This window comes from Myiozetetes cayanensis, unplaced genomic scaffold (genome assembly GCF_022539395.1).
Source record: "Myiozetetes cayanensis isolate MyiCay16 unplaced genomic scaffold, myiCay2020 scf31, whole genome shotgun sequence".
Taxonomy (NCBI): domain Eukaryota; kingdom Metazoa; phylum Chordata; class Aves; order Passeriformes; family Tyrannidae; genus Myiozetetes; species Myiozetetes cayanensis.
Window position 1 is genome coordinate 5735518 of NW_026087533.1, and position 17565 is coordinate 5753082.

At 57.6% G+C, this 17565-nt stretch overlaps 1 protein-coding gene across 1 annotated transcript; it reads right to left on the reverse strand.

The window, feature by feature from the left end:
* Positions 1-2713: 2713 nt before the first annotated feature.
* On the reverse strand, positions 2714-6150 carry CUNH1orf216 (chromosome unknown C1orf216 homolog). The gene is made up of 2 exons (XM_050326453.1): positions 5952-6150; positions 2714-4828 (listed from the first exon to the last, which is right to left on the reverse strand). The coding sequence occupies exons 1-2, from the start codon at positions 6137-6139 to the stop codon at positions 3985-3987; spliced, it is 1032 nt and encodes a 343-aa protein (XP_050182410.1). The 5' UTR covers positions 6140-6150; the 3' UTR covers positions 2714-3984.
* Between the last annotated feature and the right edge of the window lie 11415 nt (positions 6151-17565).

Here is a 17565-nt window from a genome sequence, read left to right on the forward strand (position 1 = left end):
GCTCAGACCGCGTTTCCATCAGATACCGCGGCAGAGCCGGCACTCGGGGTCCTGCCCAGCCCAGCGCCGCTGGAAGGGGCGAGCAGGGAGCAGCTCTTGGAGAATGAGCCTTCCAAGCCAGGCTGAGGAGGATGCTCATGCTGAGTGGGGCTGGCGTGGTCCAGCTCTGGGTGTGGATGGGCAGCTGGGAATCAAGCTGGGATGATGCCCAGATTTTAACGCATCCAGAGGTTTTGGAAGTGCCCTGGAAGGGCAGCAGGGTTTGCAATGTGTCCTGGGCCCCCAGCAGTGCATGTGGGGGGAAGATCCCGGTACTCCCAATCCTGCCTCCTCCCTGTCCACCCTGAGCTCTCGGGACTGGCACTGCCCCACTCTGTTTCAAGCAGGAGATGACTGTATTTATTCTGTATTTATTCTGCATTTATTCTCCACTTATTCTGTATTTATTCTACCAGCGTGAGTCAGTTATAATGAAATACAAAATGCCAGGGAGCGAGGGTAGACTGAAAATCCTGTGAATGGTGGTTCTGTCCCAGTGGATGCTGCTGGAAAAGGAGGGATGCACCAAGGCTCAGGGTCACTCATGAACTCCCAGGATCTGCCCCCAACCCTCCGGTTCCCACTCCTCGGTGCCACTTACCCAGGGCTGCAGGGAAAGGGAGCCTGGCTCACCCTCCCAGCCGAGAGCAAGGAAAGCCCTTTTCCTGCTGTAAACCAAACATGTGGGATTTGGAAGTCTCCAAGACACAATAAACAAGGGATTCCAGGATGCTTTAAGTGTGTCCCAGTCTGGACCTCTGGATGTTCATGTCCTGAGATGATTAATTTTCTTTTGTACTTTCATGGCATCAGTTATCACATCATTCGATTTTATTTTTAAAGACTTTTTTTTAAGCCCACAAAATACTGGAAAGGGTTAGAGTGGATTCCAATTACAAGGTAAAATATTTCCCTCCAAAGCTTCATAAATACTTGATTTTGGTTTAATGCCATTATTTTAACTTCCAAAGCAAGGCAACATTTGCCAAAGCTCACTTTCTGCAGTAAAACCAGCCCAGTGTCACAGGGATTTGATACAATAACAATAAACTTCCAGAGGAGACCTTGAATCCAAAGGGGTTGTTGGCTGGGCAGAGGAATTCAAGCTCAGCTGCCACGGGGTCTGTGCCTGGGGGAACCCCAACTCCCCACTCCTGCCTGGCACAATGACTGCATCCAGATCCTGCTGCCGGTGTTCCCACTGACCTGAGGGGTTTGGAGCCAGAGAATCCCCCCTGAGAGCCAAGTTATCCACCCCTGAGCTGAGAATCCAGCCCCTTATTCACTGACGCTTGGCAATCCCTGGGAAGGGACATCCCTGGCATGGGGTCCTGGGGCCTGTCCCTGTGCCCAGCCCCGTGCTGGTTCTGCCCATGGCACCCATCCCATCTGGATTGCACCCAGAGGGGGCTGAGCACAGGGTGCAGGGTCATAGTGTCCCTGGAGGAGGGTGCCAGGGGCAGAGGGGGGCCCTGCCCGCCCCTAAGCTGGCCCAGGCTCAGCCCTGCAGTATTTTGTGTCTTTATTACTTTTCCCCCTGCAGTTGGTTGGGTTTTTAATTAATTCCCAAATCTCATTTGGGCACTGGAGCTGGGGGTGGAAAAACTCTGTCTGAAGTTGATTTTGCAAATCAGCTCTGGCCACCTCCACCCGGGTCCCGGGGCAGGAGCATCGGGCTCCCAATAACCAGGGAGGAAGCCTCTCACTGCCAGAGCAGATCCACCTCTTTGATGTGCTCCCTCAGTTATTCTTTCATTTCTTGAGCAAATAATCTGGATTTTCACAATATTTACCTTGGAAATAATTATTTGTGTAAAGCATTCGACCAAGATAAACAGAGACTCGCTCGGTGTCGCTGCGGGGCTGGGAGGGCTCGTGTTCCCCCAAACCTGCCGGAGCGTGGGCTCCCTGCAAAGGGGATGAGGTGAGAAATGGGCTTGGAGCAGAGCACCCCACATCCTATGGAACCCCCGAGGGCTGGGACAAACCTCCCAGCAGCCCTGGCTGCAGGGCATGGATAACAATGGAAAAATGCAGCCACCCTGCCCTTCATGCCTTGCTGTGTCCCTACACGGACTATTGCATCCCTGAATTCCCACAGACTCAGAGGCTGGAAAGGAGAAGCAGGAAGGGGGGGTAGAAAGGTGAGGGAAGGTTCAAAGGGCTGCTACAGCCTCGGTTTTTCATCTCTAGTTAATCTCTGCGAGGCCTGAGGCGAAGTCACCCTTGGGTCAACACTCAGGTGTTGTTATCTGCAATCCCCATCACCCAGAGCTGCCCCCAGCCCTCCCCATCAGCGGGGCTGCAGGGCAGGGTGCTGGGAATCCGGATCCCCCAGTTCCAGCCACCCTCTCCAGGGGCAGAGGGTAAATCCTGCACTGACACCACACCCCAGCACCACTCCCTGCTGCCCCACGGCACGGCACTTTATGTGACTTCAATTTTTCAAAGGAAAAAAAAAAGGCTTCTAAATTGAGCCTGGATGAACTGCAGGTGCTGGCACAGCGTGTTGCCAGCTGGAGTGTGCCCAGGGGTGCAGGGATGGGAGGAAGGTGCCAAGACCTGTGCCCTCAACCCACCCAGGTGCGCTCCAGCCCCTGCAGTGAGCACGGGCTGGCTGCTCCCAGCCTGGCAGGCTCGGGAAGGGAAATAAAGGCACAGATCCAGGCGGCACTTGGCTCCTTCAGCTGCAAGGCTTTTATTCAGGTGTGCACCATGCCCAGGATCACAGGTCTGGGGTACGACAGAGGCAGCAGGACGTGAGTGAGCAGGAGGGCGGCGAGGGCAGCGCGAGCCTTGTGGAGGCTGCTGGAATCCTGCAGTGCTGCCACACGTGTCCCCTCTGCCACCAAAATGTCATTTCTGGAGGTGGAGTTTTGTGGATCTCCTCACTTTACCTGCTGGCAGCAGCTCTGGAATCCCTCATCACCCTCCTTTTGCCATGAGAAATGGAATTAGTGCAGTGGGGCAGGAAGGGGAGCACGACCCCCTCCAGCCGAGCCCTCGCTGTCCTGCTGCCACTCCTCCACATCAGCACTTAAAAGGAATACGTGTCCTATGGAAACACAGCGAAGCACAGCAAACACACACAGCAGCTCCTTTTCCACCTCTAGTTAAGACAACTGTTCTTTGGGTTCTGTGTGCAGTCCTTGCTGAATAAAATGCAGATTAGAAAAAAATACTCTTTGCTCTCAAATGATAAATTAATATAAACACCAACAGCACAAATTCATGAGCAGCTTTGGGATCATGCAGTGTTAGAGCATCGCCTGCAACAGACAGACGTGCACACACACACAGACCTAAATTAACTCTTCTCTAATACTGACACTAAAAACATACATTGGCATTGGATCATTTGACACTTAAATTTACTTTTCAGGACTCTGAGGTCACTTTTCAGAATGACTTTTTTCTCTCTCACAGCCCAGGACACCTCACTCTCCCCAGCGAGCAATGTTCACCAGTGGCTGGGCTGTGGCTGTGCAGACACTCTAGTGCAGGTGGGATGTGGGGATGAAGCTCCTGCCCAAGTGCTTTGCCCAGGTGGGTTTAGAAGCTTTGCTGCCCTGAGGCCCTCCCTGCCCTGCAGCTTCCATGCAGGCCCATCCTGGCACAGGCTCAGCCAAGCTCATTCAAAGGACTAGATTAAAGACGAGCCTGGTCACCCAGGGCTCAGCAAACCCCAAGGTCCTGAGGTTGGCCCAGCCCAGCAGGACGGGGTGCAGGACAAAATGAACTCCCATGCAGAGGGAAAATGGAGATGAATGTTCAGGGACTCTTGGCTGCGTTAGAGAGAGATGGCAAGGGAAGGGCAGGGCGGGCACCCAGGGGCCCAGTGAGCGCTTTGCACAGGATGGAGATGCCACCAGCCAATGCCACACCAGCCAGAGTGAGAGGGCTGGGCTGGTGGCTCTGCAGGGGTGGCACCTCAGGGGCAGCACCTCAGGGGCCGGGGGCAGCCGTGGCAGCCAGGTAGGCCGGGCCCTGCTGCATGCAGCGGATGAGCTCCTTGCGGTTATCCAGGATGGTGTCGAAACTCTCCTGCAACCGGTTCTGCTGGTCCACCACTTTCTGCTGCAGGCCGTGGATCCAGCGCAGCAGGGCCAGGCGCCGGTACATCACCAGCTGGATGTGGTGCTTCTCCTTCTCCTGCTCCTTGAAGCGCTCCTTGTCCTGGAGGTGCTGCACGGCCTCTGCCAGCGCCGGCAAGAGGGGCCCTGGCTCGGGCTCGGCCGTGCCCGGCTCGGGGTGGCTCCCGGCTCGGGGGGCAGAGGCGGGAGGGTCCCAGGTGCTGCTGCAGGCGCTGTCGGGGCTGTCGATGCTCAGGGAGCTGCTGGCGTAGCCGTTGTCCTCTGCGGGGGAGCTGGGGGGTTTGACACATCCCCCGGCCGCCTCCTCGGTGCCGTTCTGCCCCCCGGCCCCTCCGACCTCCGCTCCCTCGGGGGGGCTGCGCACCCCCTGCTCGGGGAGCCGCGGCCGCGCGGCGCCCGGGCCCGGGGCGGCGTCCGTAAGCCGGCCCTGGACCATCTGTCTCTGCATTAATAACAGCAGATTATCGGACGGATTTGCGGTGTTTTCGCTCCGGCTGGAGCCCTCCTCCGGCGGGGACCCCGGCGCGGGCTGGCTCCAGTTCTCGTTGCTGTCACACACCTCTCCCACGAAGTTGGAGTTGGAGTCCTGCCCGTGCCCGGCCCCCGGCATGGCCGTGCCCAGCGCCGGGGCCCCCCGGCCCTGCCGGAACGGGGCGTTGGCCGAGCAGACAGCAAACATCTCGCCGGTGTCCTGCCTGCAAGGGAAACGAGGATCCATGACAGGACTGCGGGCACAGGGGCTGGCACGGCCGGACCCCAGGGCAGCTGCAGCGGGGGAAACACCCTCTTACTTTATTTACCTCTTTAAAGCTACTGGAGCCATCAAGAGCTCAACATTCCTGGGTGTTTGGCCACTGCTCTCAGCGTGTCCCCAGGCCACTCATGGAATCACAGAATGGATTGGGTTGGAAGGGGCCTTAAAGCCCAGCTAGTTCCAACCCTCTGCCATGGGCAGGGATGCCACCCATTCAAGGGCAACTTCCCACCTGATGCAGAAGTTCAAGAAGGCACCTCCCAGCCTATTTCTCCTCCCTGTGAGCTCCAGCCCAACCCCATGCTCCCATGGCTTCCCCTGGGTGATGCCAGAGGGCATCCCAGGGCACAGGGACACAGCCCAAACACTGCTCAGGCTCCTCTGCACAACCTCTGCCATCAACCCTGCCTTGGGCTGTGGGGGCTGGTCCCTTCCAGTGTCCAAACCAGTCATCCCACTGTGTTTCCTCTGCAGGGCTGGGAGCAGACTGGGCCAGAAAAGGAAAGGTTATGCCAGCGCTCCTTGCCGGGTCACTGGCAGCGACAGCCGCTCTCTGAGCTCTCTCCCTCAAGGACACGCTCCCAGGAATCCCATGAAGGAGCCCATCGAGTGTCCCGGTGTGACCCCGCAGGGCAGTAGCAGGAGGGGTGCAGGTGCCCCGTGCCCAGCTCAGGGGGCTGCAGGAGGTCTAGGACCCCGGGACCCCCTCCCCACAGCATCCTTCCCTCCCCCCCATCTGCTGGGTGCCACCCCGGTAAAAGCGCTGCACCCCAAAAGCGCTGCACCCCAAAAGCGCTGCACCCCCCCATAGAAGCGCTGCCCCCCCCGCAGGCGGGCGGCGCTCCGCCGGGGAGATGCTCGGACCGGCGGGGGGCGAGCCCAGGAGCATCCCTGCCCCACAGAGCCCCCGCAGAGCCCCCCGAGCTCCCAGCCCCGCGCGGGGGTTCTGTTCCCCCCCTCCAAGCTCCCACAGAGCCCCCCGAGCCCCCAGCCCGGCCGGGGGGGATGCGACCCCCGGGACCCTCCGGTGCGCTCCCACCGCCCGCCCGGCCCCGAGCACTCACCGCCCGCTCCCAGCCCCGGTCCGGCCCCGTCCCCAGCCCCGGCCCGGCCCCGGGCTCCGTGAGCCGCCGCCGCCGCGGGTGGGAGCGGGAGCGGAAGCGGCCCCGCGTGGGGAGGCGTCACGGCAGCACTTCCGACAGAGCCGGCGGGGCTGGGGGGGACCGGGATGATGGGGGGGAACCGGGATCATGGGGGGGGAACCGGGATGATGGCGGGGGAACCGGGATGATGGGGGGGGAACCGGGATGATGGCGGGGGACGGGATGATGCGGGGGACGGGATGATGCAGGGGACGGGATGATGGAGGGGACGGGATGATGGGGGGCGGACCAGGATGATGGCGGGGGGGGGACGTGAGACGAGGATGCTCGGGAGGGGGACGGAGGTTATAGGGGAGATGGAGCTGCGCGGCGGCTCCTGGGGCAGTCCCGTGCCCCCCGGTCCTGCCCGGGTGCCCCCCGGTGCCGCCGTGACTGCCTGTATCCCTATGGGTCCATGTGCACCCACTGCATCCCTGGGGAAACTCCCACCCGTGTCCACCCGGCCTCGGGGGGAAAGGGGAAAACTCCCACCCGTGTCAGGGAGAAGGAGCTGGAGCCCCTGTCATCCCCAGCTTGGCGCCGGGTGGGTGCTGGTGGATGCCCCCCGACACGGGCAGGGCAGATGGTTTGGGACACACTGGCTCCTTCCTGCTGGTCCGTGGGTCCCGTGAGCCTCAGCAGGTCCCCGTGGGGATGGGGATGGGTGAAACACGGGTGCTGGATGCTCAGTGGGTTCTTTATTCCCTTTATGCCCGGAGCTGGGATGTCCACGCTGGGAAAGGAAGAGGCTCAGGAACATCAAACAGTTCCCACGAGCTCCAGCCCAGCTCAGGAGTCACATGAAGCACCGGGAGATAAAGAGGCTTTGTGGACTGGGGGTCATGGGGAGGGGGGGGCAGCTGGTGCCACAGATTCCCTGTCACCCACAGAGCTGCCCCAGGCAGGGATGGTCCCATCTCCTGCCAGGTCCTCCCGATGTGGCCTTCACCATCCCGTGGGAGCTCTGGGATGGATGTGGCACAAGCACAGCACTGTCATCCCAAGGGCTCTGCAGCACAAGCCCACCCTGTGCACGGCACCTCCCACCCGCCCCGAGGGGGAGGAAGGAGGGAATGAGGGTCCTTTCAGGGCAGACAAAGATCCTCTCAAAAGCTCTGGACTGTTGGAGATGGGGTGTGGGAGAGAAACACCGAGAGTTCCCCCATGACATTGTGAGGGTTTGGAGCAGTGAGTATCACTTATAAGTGCTAAATAAGTTGATTTAAGTTCTCATCTGCCTGACAGGCCCCTCGGCAGCTTCTCCTGTTCTCGGCTGCTCCAAAGGCTTCGACTCCTCCATGGAGGAGCAGTCAGAGGGGAGGACGAGAGCTGTAACTGGGACACTCGGGCTGCAGCTCCAGGGGAAGCCTGGGATTAAAGAAACAAACCCTTCCCGTTGCACAGGAAAGGCAGGAGCTGACTCAGGCGTCTGGGAATGGGCAGGAATTTGGGCACACAATGGACTCAGCTCAGCCTTTGCTTTGAGCTGAGCTTTTTTTAGCCACCTACGAGGAACCCCAGAACAGGGAACCCCAGCTCGGGGTGCAGGACAGAGGCAATGTGGGGACTGGGAGAGGGCTGAGCTGCTCCCTTTGGGGACAGTGGGAGAGGGAAGGTTTGGAGGGAGAGGGCTTAGTGATAGATTTCAGTCATCTTCCCCTCCCCTTCAACCACTTTGTTCCAGAAATAAATTAAAAGCTCTCCCTTCAGGAAATTAAAAATAATTTAAGAAGGCCGAGCATAGGACCTGATGTGCAGCTCCCCAGGGTCTGCCTGCAGCCCCTGTGCCCCCTGCACAGAACCACCCTGAGAATCCACCACGTGCCTGGGAGCATTGTCCAAACCCTCCTGGAGCTCTGGCAGCCTTGGGGCTGCACCCACTGCCCTGGGGAGCCTGTTCAGTGCCCACCACCCTCTGGGGGAAGAACCTTTCCCTGAGATCCAACCTAAACCTCCCAGTGATGCTGGGATGGGCTCAGCTGGCCATGAGCACACCAGCATCAGTCCACCCAGGGCACAGGTCACCCAGCAGCCACCATCCAACCAGCAGGCTCATCCCAGGACCCCAGTGCTGAGAGGAGGATCTTGTCCCGAAAGAGTTAAGGGTGAAGCACTGCAAACAAAAAAAAAAAGAATTACAAAAGAAAGAAGTGCCCTGAACCACATGCAACCTAACCTCCCCAGCGGCTCATCTGAGTTTAATAACGGAGCAGGGAAATCTCCCAAAAAGCTCTCTGAGAAATTAAAGTAAACAGCGTGCTGACCTCCAGCCCGCGCTGCCCCGCCGCTGACTCGCCGGCCACGGCGCTCTGCCTTCCCTGGCATCCCCTGTAATTGTAAACACATTCGGGTAAATACGAGGGGGGGCCCTGGGGGGGTCCCGGGGGAGCAGCACCCCCCATAATGGGCAGAAATCCGGGCTGAGCATCAGCTCAGAGCCGTGGGAGACACCGCGGGCTGGGGGTCTGGGCTCCCTGGGCACGGACACCCCTGGCTGGGAGGGGCTTCATGTGGTCGAGGCTTCAGGTCTGACACTGCCAGTGGGAACAAGAGCCACTGGCACCTTCACCCTGCCCCAGGACTGCAGGGTTGGGGCTGGAAAACCTCGTGTCAGGAGCGCTGGCGGGTTCTGCTGATGGAGGGAGGAGGAGGAGGATGCTATAAAGGGTTTGTCCTCTTGGCCTCACAAAATTTCAAAACAATGCTCTTATTTTCGTAGATCCTGGGCATTTTTGTAGGCTGAGGGAAACAAAAGCAACCCCAGGCTGTACAAGTGCTGGCATTCCTCTCTGGAGAGGGGCAGGAAAAGCCTCTGGCCAGGATGGGGGAAGCATCGCTGCCAGCCCAGCCCCATCCCTAGCCTCACTCCATCCTCATCCCTGTCTCCATCCCCATCCCCATCCTATCCCTGTCCTGCCCTCTCATGCAGCATCCCATTGTCTGCCTTTCCAACAGGATTTTCTGTGGAAAACACGACTGGAAGGCTGAGGAAGAGGCAGAGGGGGTCGGATCCAGGCAATCCCTCTCCCCTGCCCTCAGCCCCAGCCCCTGGCCAATCCTGGCTCCCTGATCTACCTGCAACCCAGATTCCATTTCAGTCAGGAATCTGCAGCCAGACTGGATTTCAGAGGATCCCAAAATCCCGCCGAGGTCAGACCACTTGCACCGGAGTGGAGGTCAGAGCCTGCTCCCTGCAACAGCTCCCAGCCCTGGGACAGCCTTTGGGTGGCACCAGGGAGAGGAAGAGGAGGTGGAGGAAGGGGCTGCAGGGCTGGGGAGCCCAGAGGAGGTGTGAACCTCCCTGCAGAGGGTTGAGCCATCGGTGATGGGGACTCGGATCACCTGGAGAGGGGAGACACCCTCACCAAACCACTCATGTTGGGGAGAAGCCTCCTTCCTCTTTGCTTCCCTAAAAACTCCAAAAAAAGGGTTTCTCTTGGTTTGGGGTTTCTCTTGGCCAAGGGAGCGGGGCTGGAGTTCCACAGACGTTCCCTCTGCAGTTCATCTGCTGCTGAGCCACAAAAAGGGAATATTGCTGCCGACTCCACCCCTCCCATCAGCCCAGGACCCAAACTCACCATTTCCTCTTGGCCTGTGAATCACTAATAAACTCCAGACAGAAAGGTCTGATTAGAAAATTGTTTGGGAAATGGAGAGGAAGGGGGAGGGCTGGGCTGTCACTGCAGCCAGTGCCTCTGGGTGTCTTTGCCCCTCGGCATCACCTCCCGGTGCCACGGGCAGGTCCCTGCCTGGGGATCCCCAAACCTGCTCTGGCCTTGGGCCCGTCCCTGGCTGCAGGCAGAGCTCCCCAGTGGATGGATCTGTCTGTCTGCAAGGGCTGGGGGATGAAAATCTCTGTTTCCACTGAAGAGTATATTTTTTATTTGACTGCTGTGCCGGGCTGTGGCAGGCAGGGAAACATTCCCATCGTGTGGTACCTGTAGCTGGGAGCCTCATCAGCCTCTGGGCACGGGATCCTCAGCTCGAGTGTCCCTGGAAGGGCTGATGTCTTTAGAGTGGAAGGAGAACTGTGACGTGTCCTGCAGCCCAGCCCCCTCCCTCCCTGCAGATGGAACAGCGATGGCCCTGCGGCTCCCACCACCCCCCAACTGCTGCACACTTGTCCTGACACAGAAAGGCTCCACATTTGGACCTCATAAAGCAGAAAAACTTCAGGATTTTGAAATTTCAGTCTTGGACCCAAATCTGATACATTCCACAAATGCTTTAATTTATCCCTTTGTCACAACATTCAATAAAAGGTTTCGTTTCAGCTGCACTGCTTTGATTAATAACTGTAACAGATTCTAACCTGGAGGAATCCTCTGATATTGCGTCCATGGAAATTAAATGTTTGATTGCACATAGTCAGGATTTTCTGATGTGGAAGCAGCTCCACTGGAGAACTTTGAACAAGCTCTAATCAAGAAACACTCTGAGTTATTTTTCCTTCACCTATAACAAGTCAAAACATCTGTTAAAAATTCAACCAGAGCAAAACTGGATGAAAAAAAAATAAAATTTGGGGTGTACAATGAAATGACTGTCCAGGTTGCAGCCAGGTGGGATGGCAGGACGTGGGAGTGGCACTTTAACACCAACAAAATGACCGGGGTTCCAGGCTTGGGTTCATTTTCCATCCTCTCGTCCTCTTCCATGGCAGGGTGAGGGGTTTACATCTGCTCCAATCTGCGGCAGAAGGCAGAGGAATGGGAAGGAAGAGGGAAAACCAAAATCCCATGGGAATTTGGGAAGAGGAATGCTTTTCCAACAGGCATGGTGTGAGCAGGCAGCCTGATCCCTGCTGTGCCCGGGCTGTGCCACAGGTGTGCCCGTGCTGGACAGGGAGCAGTGGTACGTTTTTGAGGTCAGAAAGCGGAGTTTTCAGCAATTAGAGCGGCATGCCAAGATAAATCCCCGCTTCCTGGCGGATCCGTTCCCATCCGCCATCGTCCCAGCGAGACGGACCCCGGCGAGGGGCTCTGCTGGCGGGAACAGCCCAGCAAATTCTCTCTGCATGGGTGAAATTCCCTCCGCTACCGAGGTTATTATCTCCCAACAGGAACCAACAATATCCTTTCATTTAGGCACTAATTCGAACAATGTGCGCCGGCCGGGGGAGGAAGGGCCCTCGCTGCTCCAGAGCCTTTGAAAAATCCAGGCGGGAGCCAAACCAGAGGGAAAACAAAACCCTGGGATGCTGTGAATGGCTCAGCAGGCAGGGCCGGGACCAGAGCCGGTGCTGGAGACTCCAGTCACGATGCTGGAAAGATCTGTGGTGCTGCCAGGGCAGGGCACGGCACAGGGACAGGCAGGGCACCAGCACCCGTGTCCCAGCTCCTATCCAGGGAATGTCAGCCTTCAGGCCATGCTGGAGCAGACAGCCCCACCCATGGCAGGGTTTGCCCCCTGGAAAAATCACCTCCTCTGCTTATCCAGCCTCTTCAGCCTCACAATTCCAATTCCCATTGAGCAGGAGCGTGAAGTAAAACATTTCTGAACTTGTATTGCAGAGCTCAGAGGGAGCACCAGGAAAAGCTCATCCCATCCCCACCACCATCCCCATCCCCATCTCATCCTCATCCACTTCCTTATCCCTGTCCCCATCCTTATGCTCATCTCTATCCCCATTTCTATCCTCATGCCATTCCCATCTCCATCTCCAGCCTCATTCCCGACCCCATTCCTATCTCCATCCCCCTCCCAGTGCCTGCTGGAATGCAGCACCCCATTCCCACTGGTCACTCCTGGGCACACCCCATGGGGGTTTCTAGGGGAATAAGGGGGGATTCTCCCATATTTCCTCCTCGAGAGCCGTGTTGTGAATACTCACACCCACACGGGGAGAGCAGGCGCGTTCCCCCTTCCCCAACGGGGATATCAGTTGGAACATCATCTAATTGATTACATGGAAATTGCTGCTGGTGGAAAGGGAAGCCCTTGCCTTGCTCTCGGTGAATTAATTTCGCTTTTGCCATTCTTGGCTGTGCTCAATTAATCTTGTTAAAGTGATACAATTTTAGCTCACACTTCACTCACGGGTACCGGGGAGGCCCTGGTGGGTAACTGGGAGGTTGGTTAATCATAGAATAGAATCATGGAATACCCTGAGCTGGAAGAGACCCCCCCCCCAAGGATCATCCAGTCCAACTCCTGGCCCTGTACAGACACCCCAACAATCCCACCCTGTCCCTGAGAGCATCATCCAAACCCTCCTGGAGCTCTGGCAGCCTTGGGGCTGTGCCCACTGCCCTGGGGAGCCTGTTCAGTGCCCACCACCCTCTGGGGGAAGAACCTTTCCCTGGGATCCAACCTAAACCTCCCAGTGATGCTGGGATGGACTCCACCAGGCGCCTTTGTGGCCACGAGCACCCAAACCAGCAGGCTCATCCCGGGCCCCCAGTGCTGAGTGGGACCCCACTCAGGGTGCCACCCCTGCCCAGGGTGCCAGGGCCACCAGGATGCTGTGCCGGGAGCCTGGGCTGTCCCTGGGCTGTCCCCAGCTCCGTGTCCAGACAAAGAGCGTCGGCAGCCCCCGGCAGCTGGTGTGGGGGGACCTAATCCCACAAAAGTCCTGCTCCGGGGGGCTCAGCGGGAGAGGTGAAGGACACATCGCTGAGCCCCCCACCGTCCTGCCCCACTATTGACTGCCTAAACAGTTCTTTGGTGATTACAATGTAAATATAGCTTTTCATGGAGTAAAGGCCTTTTATGGGATCCACACACACTTAACCACTTAACCCCGGCGACAAAAAGAGCAGTGAATGAGCTGTTTAGAGGCTGCTCGTGCAGAAAAGCGGGCCCTGAATAGGATTTGGGGATGTCTGTGTATCAATTGCTATGCTCCGGGGGCCCTCAATGGGGCTCCGGCGTTCGAGCATGTGCCAAAGGGCTCGAGTGGGTGCGGATGGGGTGTCAAAAAAAAAAAAAAAAAGGGGAGAAGAAAAAAAGCAGCTGCTTCTCTTTAATAAAACAATGATTTATTCATAGCGACTTGGGGAAGGGGCGGGAGGGCACCGGGATCCAGCGAAGTGATGCTTGCCCTGCTCTGTGCCTGGGAGAGGCTCAGGGAATGAGCCTGCCCGGGGAGTGGGAGGCATGGGGACCCCCAGAGCAGCCCGTGGGGACCCCAGAGCAGCACACAGGGACCCCAGAGCAGCACACAGGGACCCTGGAGCAGCACACAGGGACCCTGGAGCAGCACACAGGGACCCCAGAGCAGCACACAGGGACCCTAGAGCAGCACACAGGGGCCCTGGAGCAGCCCAGGTGGCAGAGCCAGGTCCTGCTGCAGCCCCAGCCACCCGGTGAGGGTGTCCCTGTGGCTCCACTTCTTCACCCCAGGCGCTTTTTGGGGGTGCACGAGCCAGGGGTTTGGGGACACCCCTCTGCTCTTCCTCTGCCACATGGGCATCTCTGCAGCTGGTGTCACCCCTGCCCCAGGAGCAGCAGTAGGGCCGTGTAGGGGCTGACATGAGGCTCAGCCTGAGACCCCCCCATGCATTTTGGGCTGGGAGCAGGGAACAGTGCCTGGGACAAAAGCTAGGGGAGGGAACGGTTGGGGACCCCAACATGGCCACTTTGTCATCAACGCTCTGGCAGGGCAGTGGCACCAGAGGGACACCAGCAGGTCCCGTCCCCTCCCCAGACGGGATCACGCCGAGGTCCCGACGGGCTGATGAGACACAGACCCAGCCCGGCCACGGCCCTATTTTTAGGCCTGTGCAGATGGAGGGATGAAAGCGGAGGGGGAGGCAGGGCAGGAATGGGAATGAAAGACAAACAAACGCCAAGCAGATGTTGGGAGCAGGGCTCTTCCCCTCGCAGGATGTGCACGTGGCTCCCGGCAACGCCGGCTCAGCTGCCTCGACCCCCAGAGCCCGGGGGACTGTGGGGGGACCAGGGCACAGCGGGGAGTGATGTCCCCTTGTCCCCCATTGCTGGGGATCACATTGGCCCTCTAGGGCAGTGGGGCCACATCAGCCCCATGCCCTTGTTTGTGGTGCTGGTGAATTTTGGGTGAGGATCTGGTTGTCAAGTCCCTGAATTTTGAATTAAAAGGCCCCTGTGGTCACCATGGCACAGCTCTAGGGACAGCTGTGGCTTCAGGGAGCAGCCCCAGCCCACTGGCACCAGGCTCCCCACCCCGGGGTCAGCAGCAGCACCACGCTGGGAGGCTGTGCTGGGGGGTGGCTGCAGGGACATCTCAGGAGTTGTTTTCATGCTTTGGGGCTCGTGTCATCCCAGCTCCGGAGATCACACGCACTCAGCAAAGCCGTAGGTGGAGCGAAGGCCACCAACACCGGCCCAGCTCTGCCTGTGAGCTCATCCCGGATGCCTCGCTCAGAGCTTTGTACCCCGAGCGTCGCGAAATGGGGACCACATGGGGGGTCTGATTGCCTGTTGCTTTAATTATCATCTCACAGCAGTGGCTGGAAGGGTTGGCATTGCCTTTGGCTGGGACAGCTGGGATGTGCATCCTGCAGGAGATGCTGGCCCCTGCCATGGAGCTGGGATGGGATGGGAAACGTCCTGGATGCCAAAACCTCTGTGTGGGTCCTTAACTGGGAGGTTGCTGTGGGGTGGCTCATTCAGGCACCACCACCTGCCAGCCTGTGGGCTCAGGGTGCCCTGGGGACCTGCAGCAATGTCCCCTCCCATCGTGGGACACTGGATGGAGCTGGGACTGGGAACAAGCCAGCCCAAGTGGCAGCTCCCAGCTCTCCCATTCCCAGGCAGGATCAAGCCCCTGTACCCCAGCCAGGCTCACTGAGGAGCAGGAAGGAAAAAACAATTTTTCTCTGAATCTAGTGTTTAATTGGGAAAGATTGGGGGTTTCAAGGCCCTCCTTCGGGTTTCCTGTAAAACAGGAACGTGGGAACACCACCTCTGGATCCTGAGCAGCTGGGAAGGCAGTGCCAGTGCCTTGTGGTTAATTATTCTTCCTGCACAGAAAGGAGAGTCGGTGGAGTGGCAGCTGGAAATTGGGCAGTGCAGGAAGGTGCTGCAGGGCTGGGCCACGTCCACCTCCAGCCAGGACCTCGGGGCTGAGCCTGGCACAGGGACCTCAACCAGCCATGCTGGGGTGCAGGGGCATCCTGGACCCTGTGCAGCGTCCCCACGGCAGAGGGGAGGGCTTGGACACCACAGGGGCTTCTGCGGTGCCAGTGGGTGCCAGGACACACGTGAACGTGCCCCGTGGATACTGATCCCCACCACTGCAGGCACAAACACCATCAAATATTGAAAATCAATGGGCCACTGCAAGGGAAGCAGCACAGAGCGTGTTGCATGAAAACAGCCCTGAGGAGCAGAGAAAAAATATTAGCTAAAAATAAAATTAATCTCTTACAAAGCTGTAAGATTTCTGCTTCCCCCTCCCCATCCACTGCAATCTTTTATGTCATTTTCTTTAATTACAGCTGGTTTAGATCTCTGCTGCCCGGAGAAGCAGAGCTGGAGTCAGCCCTGAATTGGGCTTCTGGATGATACAAGAGAAAATAACAACCCCAAGGACTGAACATCTGCCCACCCCGAGCACACAGTGCTGGGATTAACAGTGCTGGCTGATGGTTAACAGGGGATGAAACTGCTGCTTTACAGGTCACCCACTAAACCCAGCCCTGCAGGTCTCTCAGAGCTGTTTTCCATGCCATGAGCTTGTCTGGACTCTGCACACCCAGGAGCCCCCCTGGCTGCTGGGGTCCTGCCTTGGGGCACGAGGAATTCCGGTGAGGGGGGGCTGTCTCAGGCTCAGCTTTTGGGAATACAGCAGCAATCAGAGTGTCCAACCTACCAGTAACAGAGGGCTCTTGTTTTCACTGTATTCCTGCTGTATTTCTCTATTTCTGGATTTATCTCCTCCATGTCAGTTCAAGTTCAGCCATCCCTGCTGCTCTCTGCCTCCTCCGTTTCCTTTTCCATCAAGAGAACTCAAAGCAAAAGAAACAAACACCGAAACCATCACCTGCTCTGTTCCCAAACCCAACACATGTTAAAAATGCTTGTATGGGCCCAAAAACCTGCCCCATCCATCACTGGGCAAGGGCTGCACCAGCCCATGAGCAGGGGAAAAATAGAGAGGGTAAATAATTGTGACATGGCTGCTCTGGCAGACACCTCGGTGTGTGCCTGGGGGTCTTTTTGTCCTTTAACCCCCATAATGGGTCTGGGACAACTGATTAGAGGCCCAGGACAGATGAGGTGCAGAGCTCACGTGGTGAGTGCTCACCAAACCTGCCCCACGCTGCTTTTCATGTGTCCACTCCGACATAATTTTTCACACGTTGGAAATACAGATGATTTTAGCCTGGGTCCATCTGGTTTCCCAAATAACCTGTCTACTTGATAAATAACATAAATTAAATTAGACAAGACAAACAAATAGTTTTTTTTCTCTCCCCCTTTCAGTCTCTTGGCAAAAAAAGGGAAAGAAAACATAATTCAGTGAGTGCCTTGAGCCCCGAGGAGCCGTGTGGCGGCAGGAGCTGGGATTATAAACGTGTCTGCAATGTCAACCTGGACCACACACCCAAGGCTGCTCCTCCCTCTGCTTTTAAGTCCTTTTTTTTAATTTCTTCATTATCATTTGGGTTCCTAAAGGCTCATTCTGTCTGCAAACTCAGCAGGTAACATTACATCTCAGCAGCGCTGCGGTGCTGTCAAGGATCAGGGGCTCGGATCCCAAAGGATTTACTCCTCCTGTCCCCTGGAGGGGAAGGGGAAACTGAGGCACAGAGGTGTTATTGTTAGAGCTGCTCAACTCGGCTGAAAATCCACATCCTGCCAGGCTGCAGCCACTTCTGCACCAAATAAATCAAACCCAAACATCACCGATCCCGACTCGCAGCTGGAACTGCCCAAAGCTATCCCAAGGAACAATTAGAGGGGAAAAGCAGGCAGGGAGGCAGGAGCAGCTCTTCCTTCAGCCCAGGACAGCCCTGCAGACAGCACTTCACAGGAGCATTTAGGATGGAAAAGACCTCCAGGATCAGAGTCCAACCCTTGAGCAGCTCCTGCTCAGGCTGAGCTGCAGCACTGCCCAGGGCTGGGCACAGGACCCTCATCCCGCCCTGCCCAGGCATCCCCTCCTTCCCAGCTCACTCCTGGCACTTCCAGCTGCAAGAGGGAGGATTTTTCTCCCTGTTAACACAGCAGCCTCATGTCAGTGCCAGGAGGGGGGAGCTGAATCGATACCTGAAAATGAGAAGGCAAAGCTGAGTCAATGTGCCAGACAGGAGCAGGGGAGCCCTGGAAAGGCCAGAGGGAGGAGATGGATTGGGAGCAGGGCAGGACAGGGGTGGGAGCACAGGTGAGGGCCAGGCCCAGACCCACAGCTCTGGGGATGGAGTCTGGCCCAAGGAGCAGCAGCATCACCTCAGCACGAGGCTCGACCCTCCTGTTGAGATTCCAGCTCCCACATCCATCTTTGGGATGTGCTGCAGTGCTTCCAGCAGCACCTCACAAACCCTGAACTACTGCAAAGTTGTTGTGGGGGAAATGCAGCCAGAAACCTTCCCATTCTATGTATTTTAAT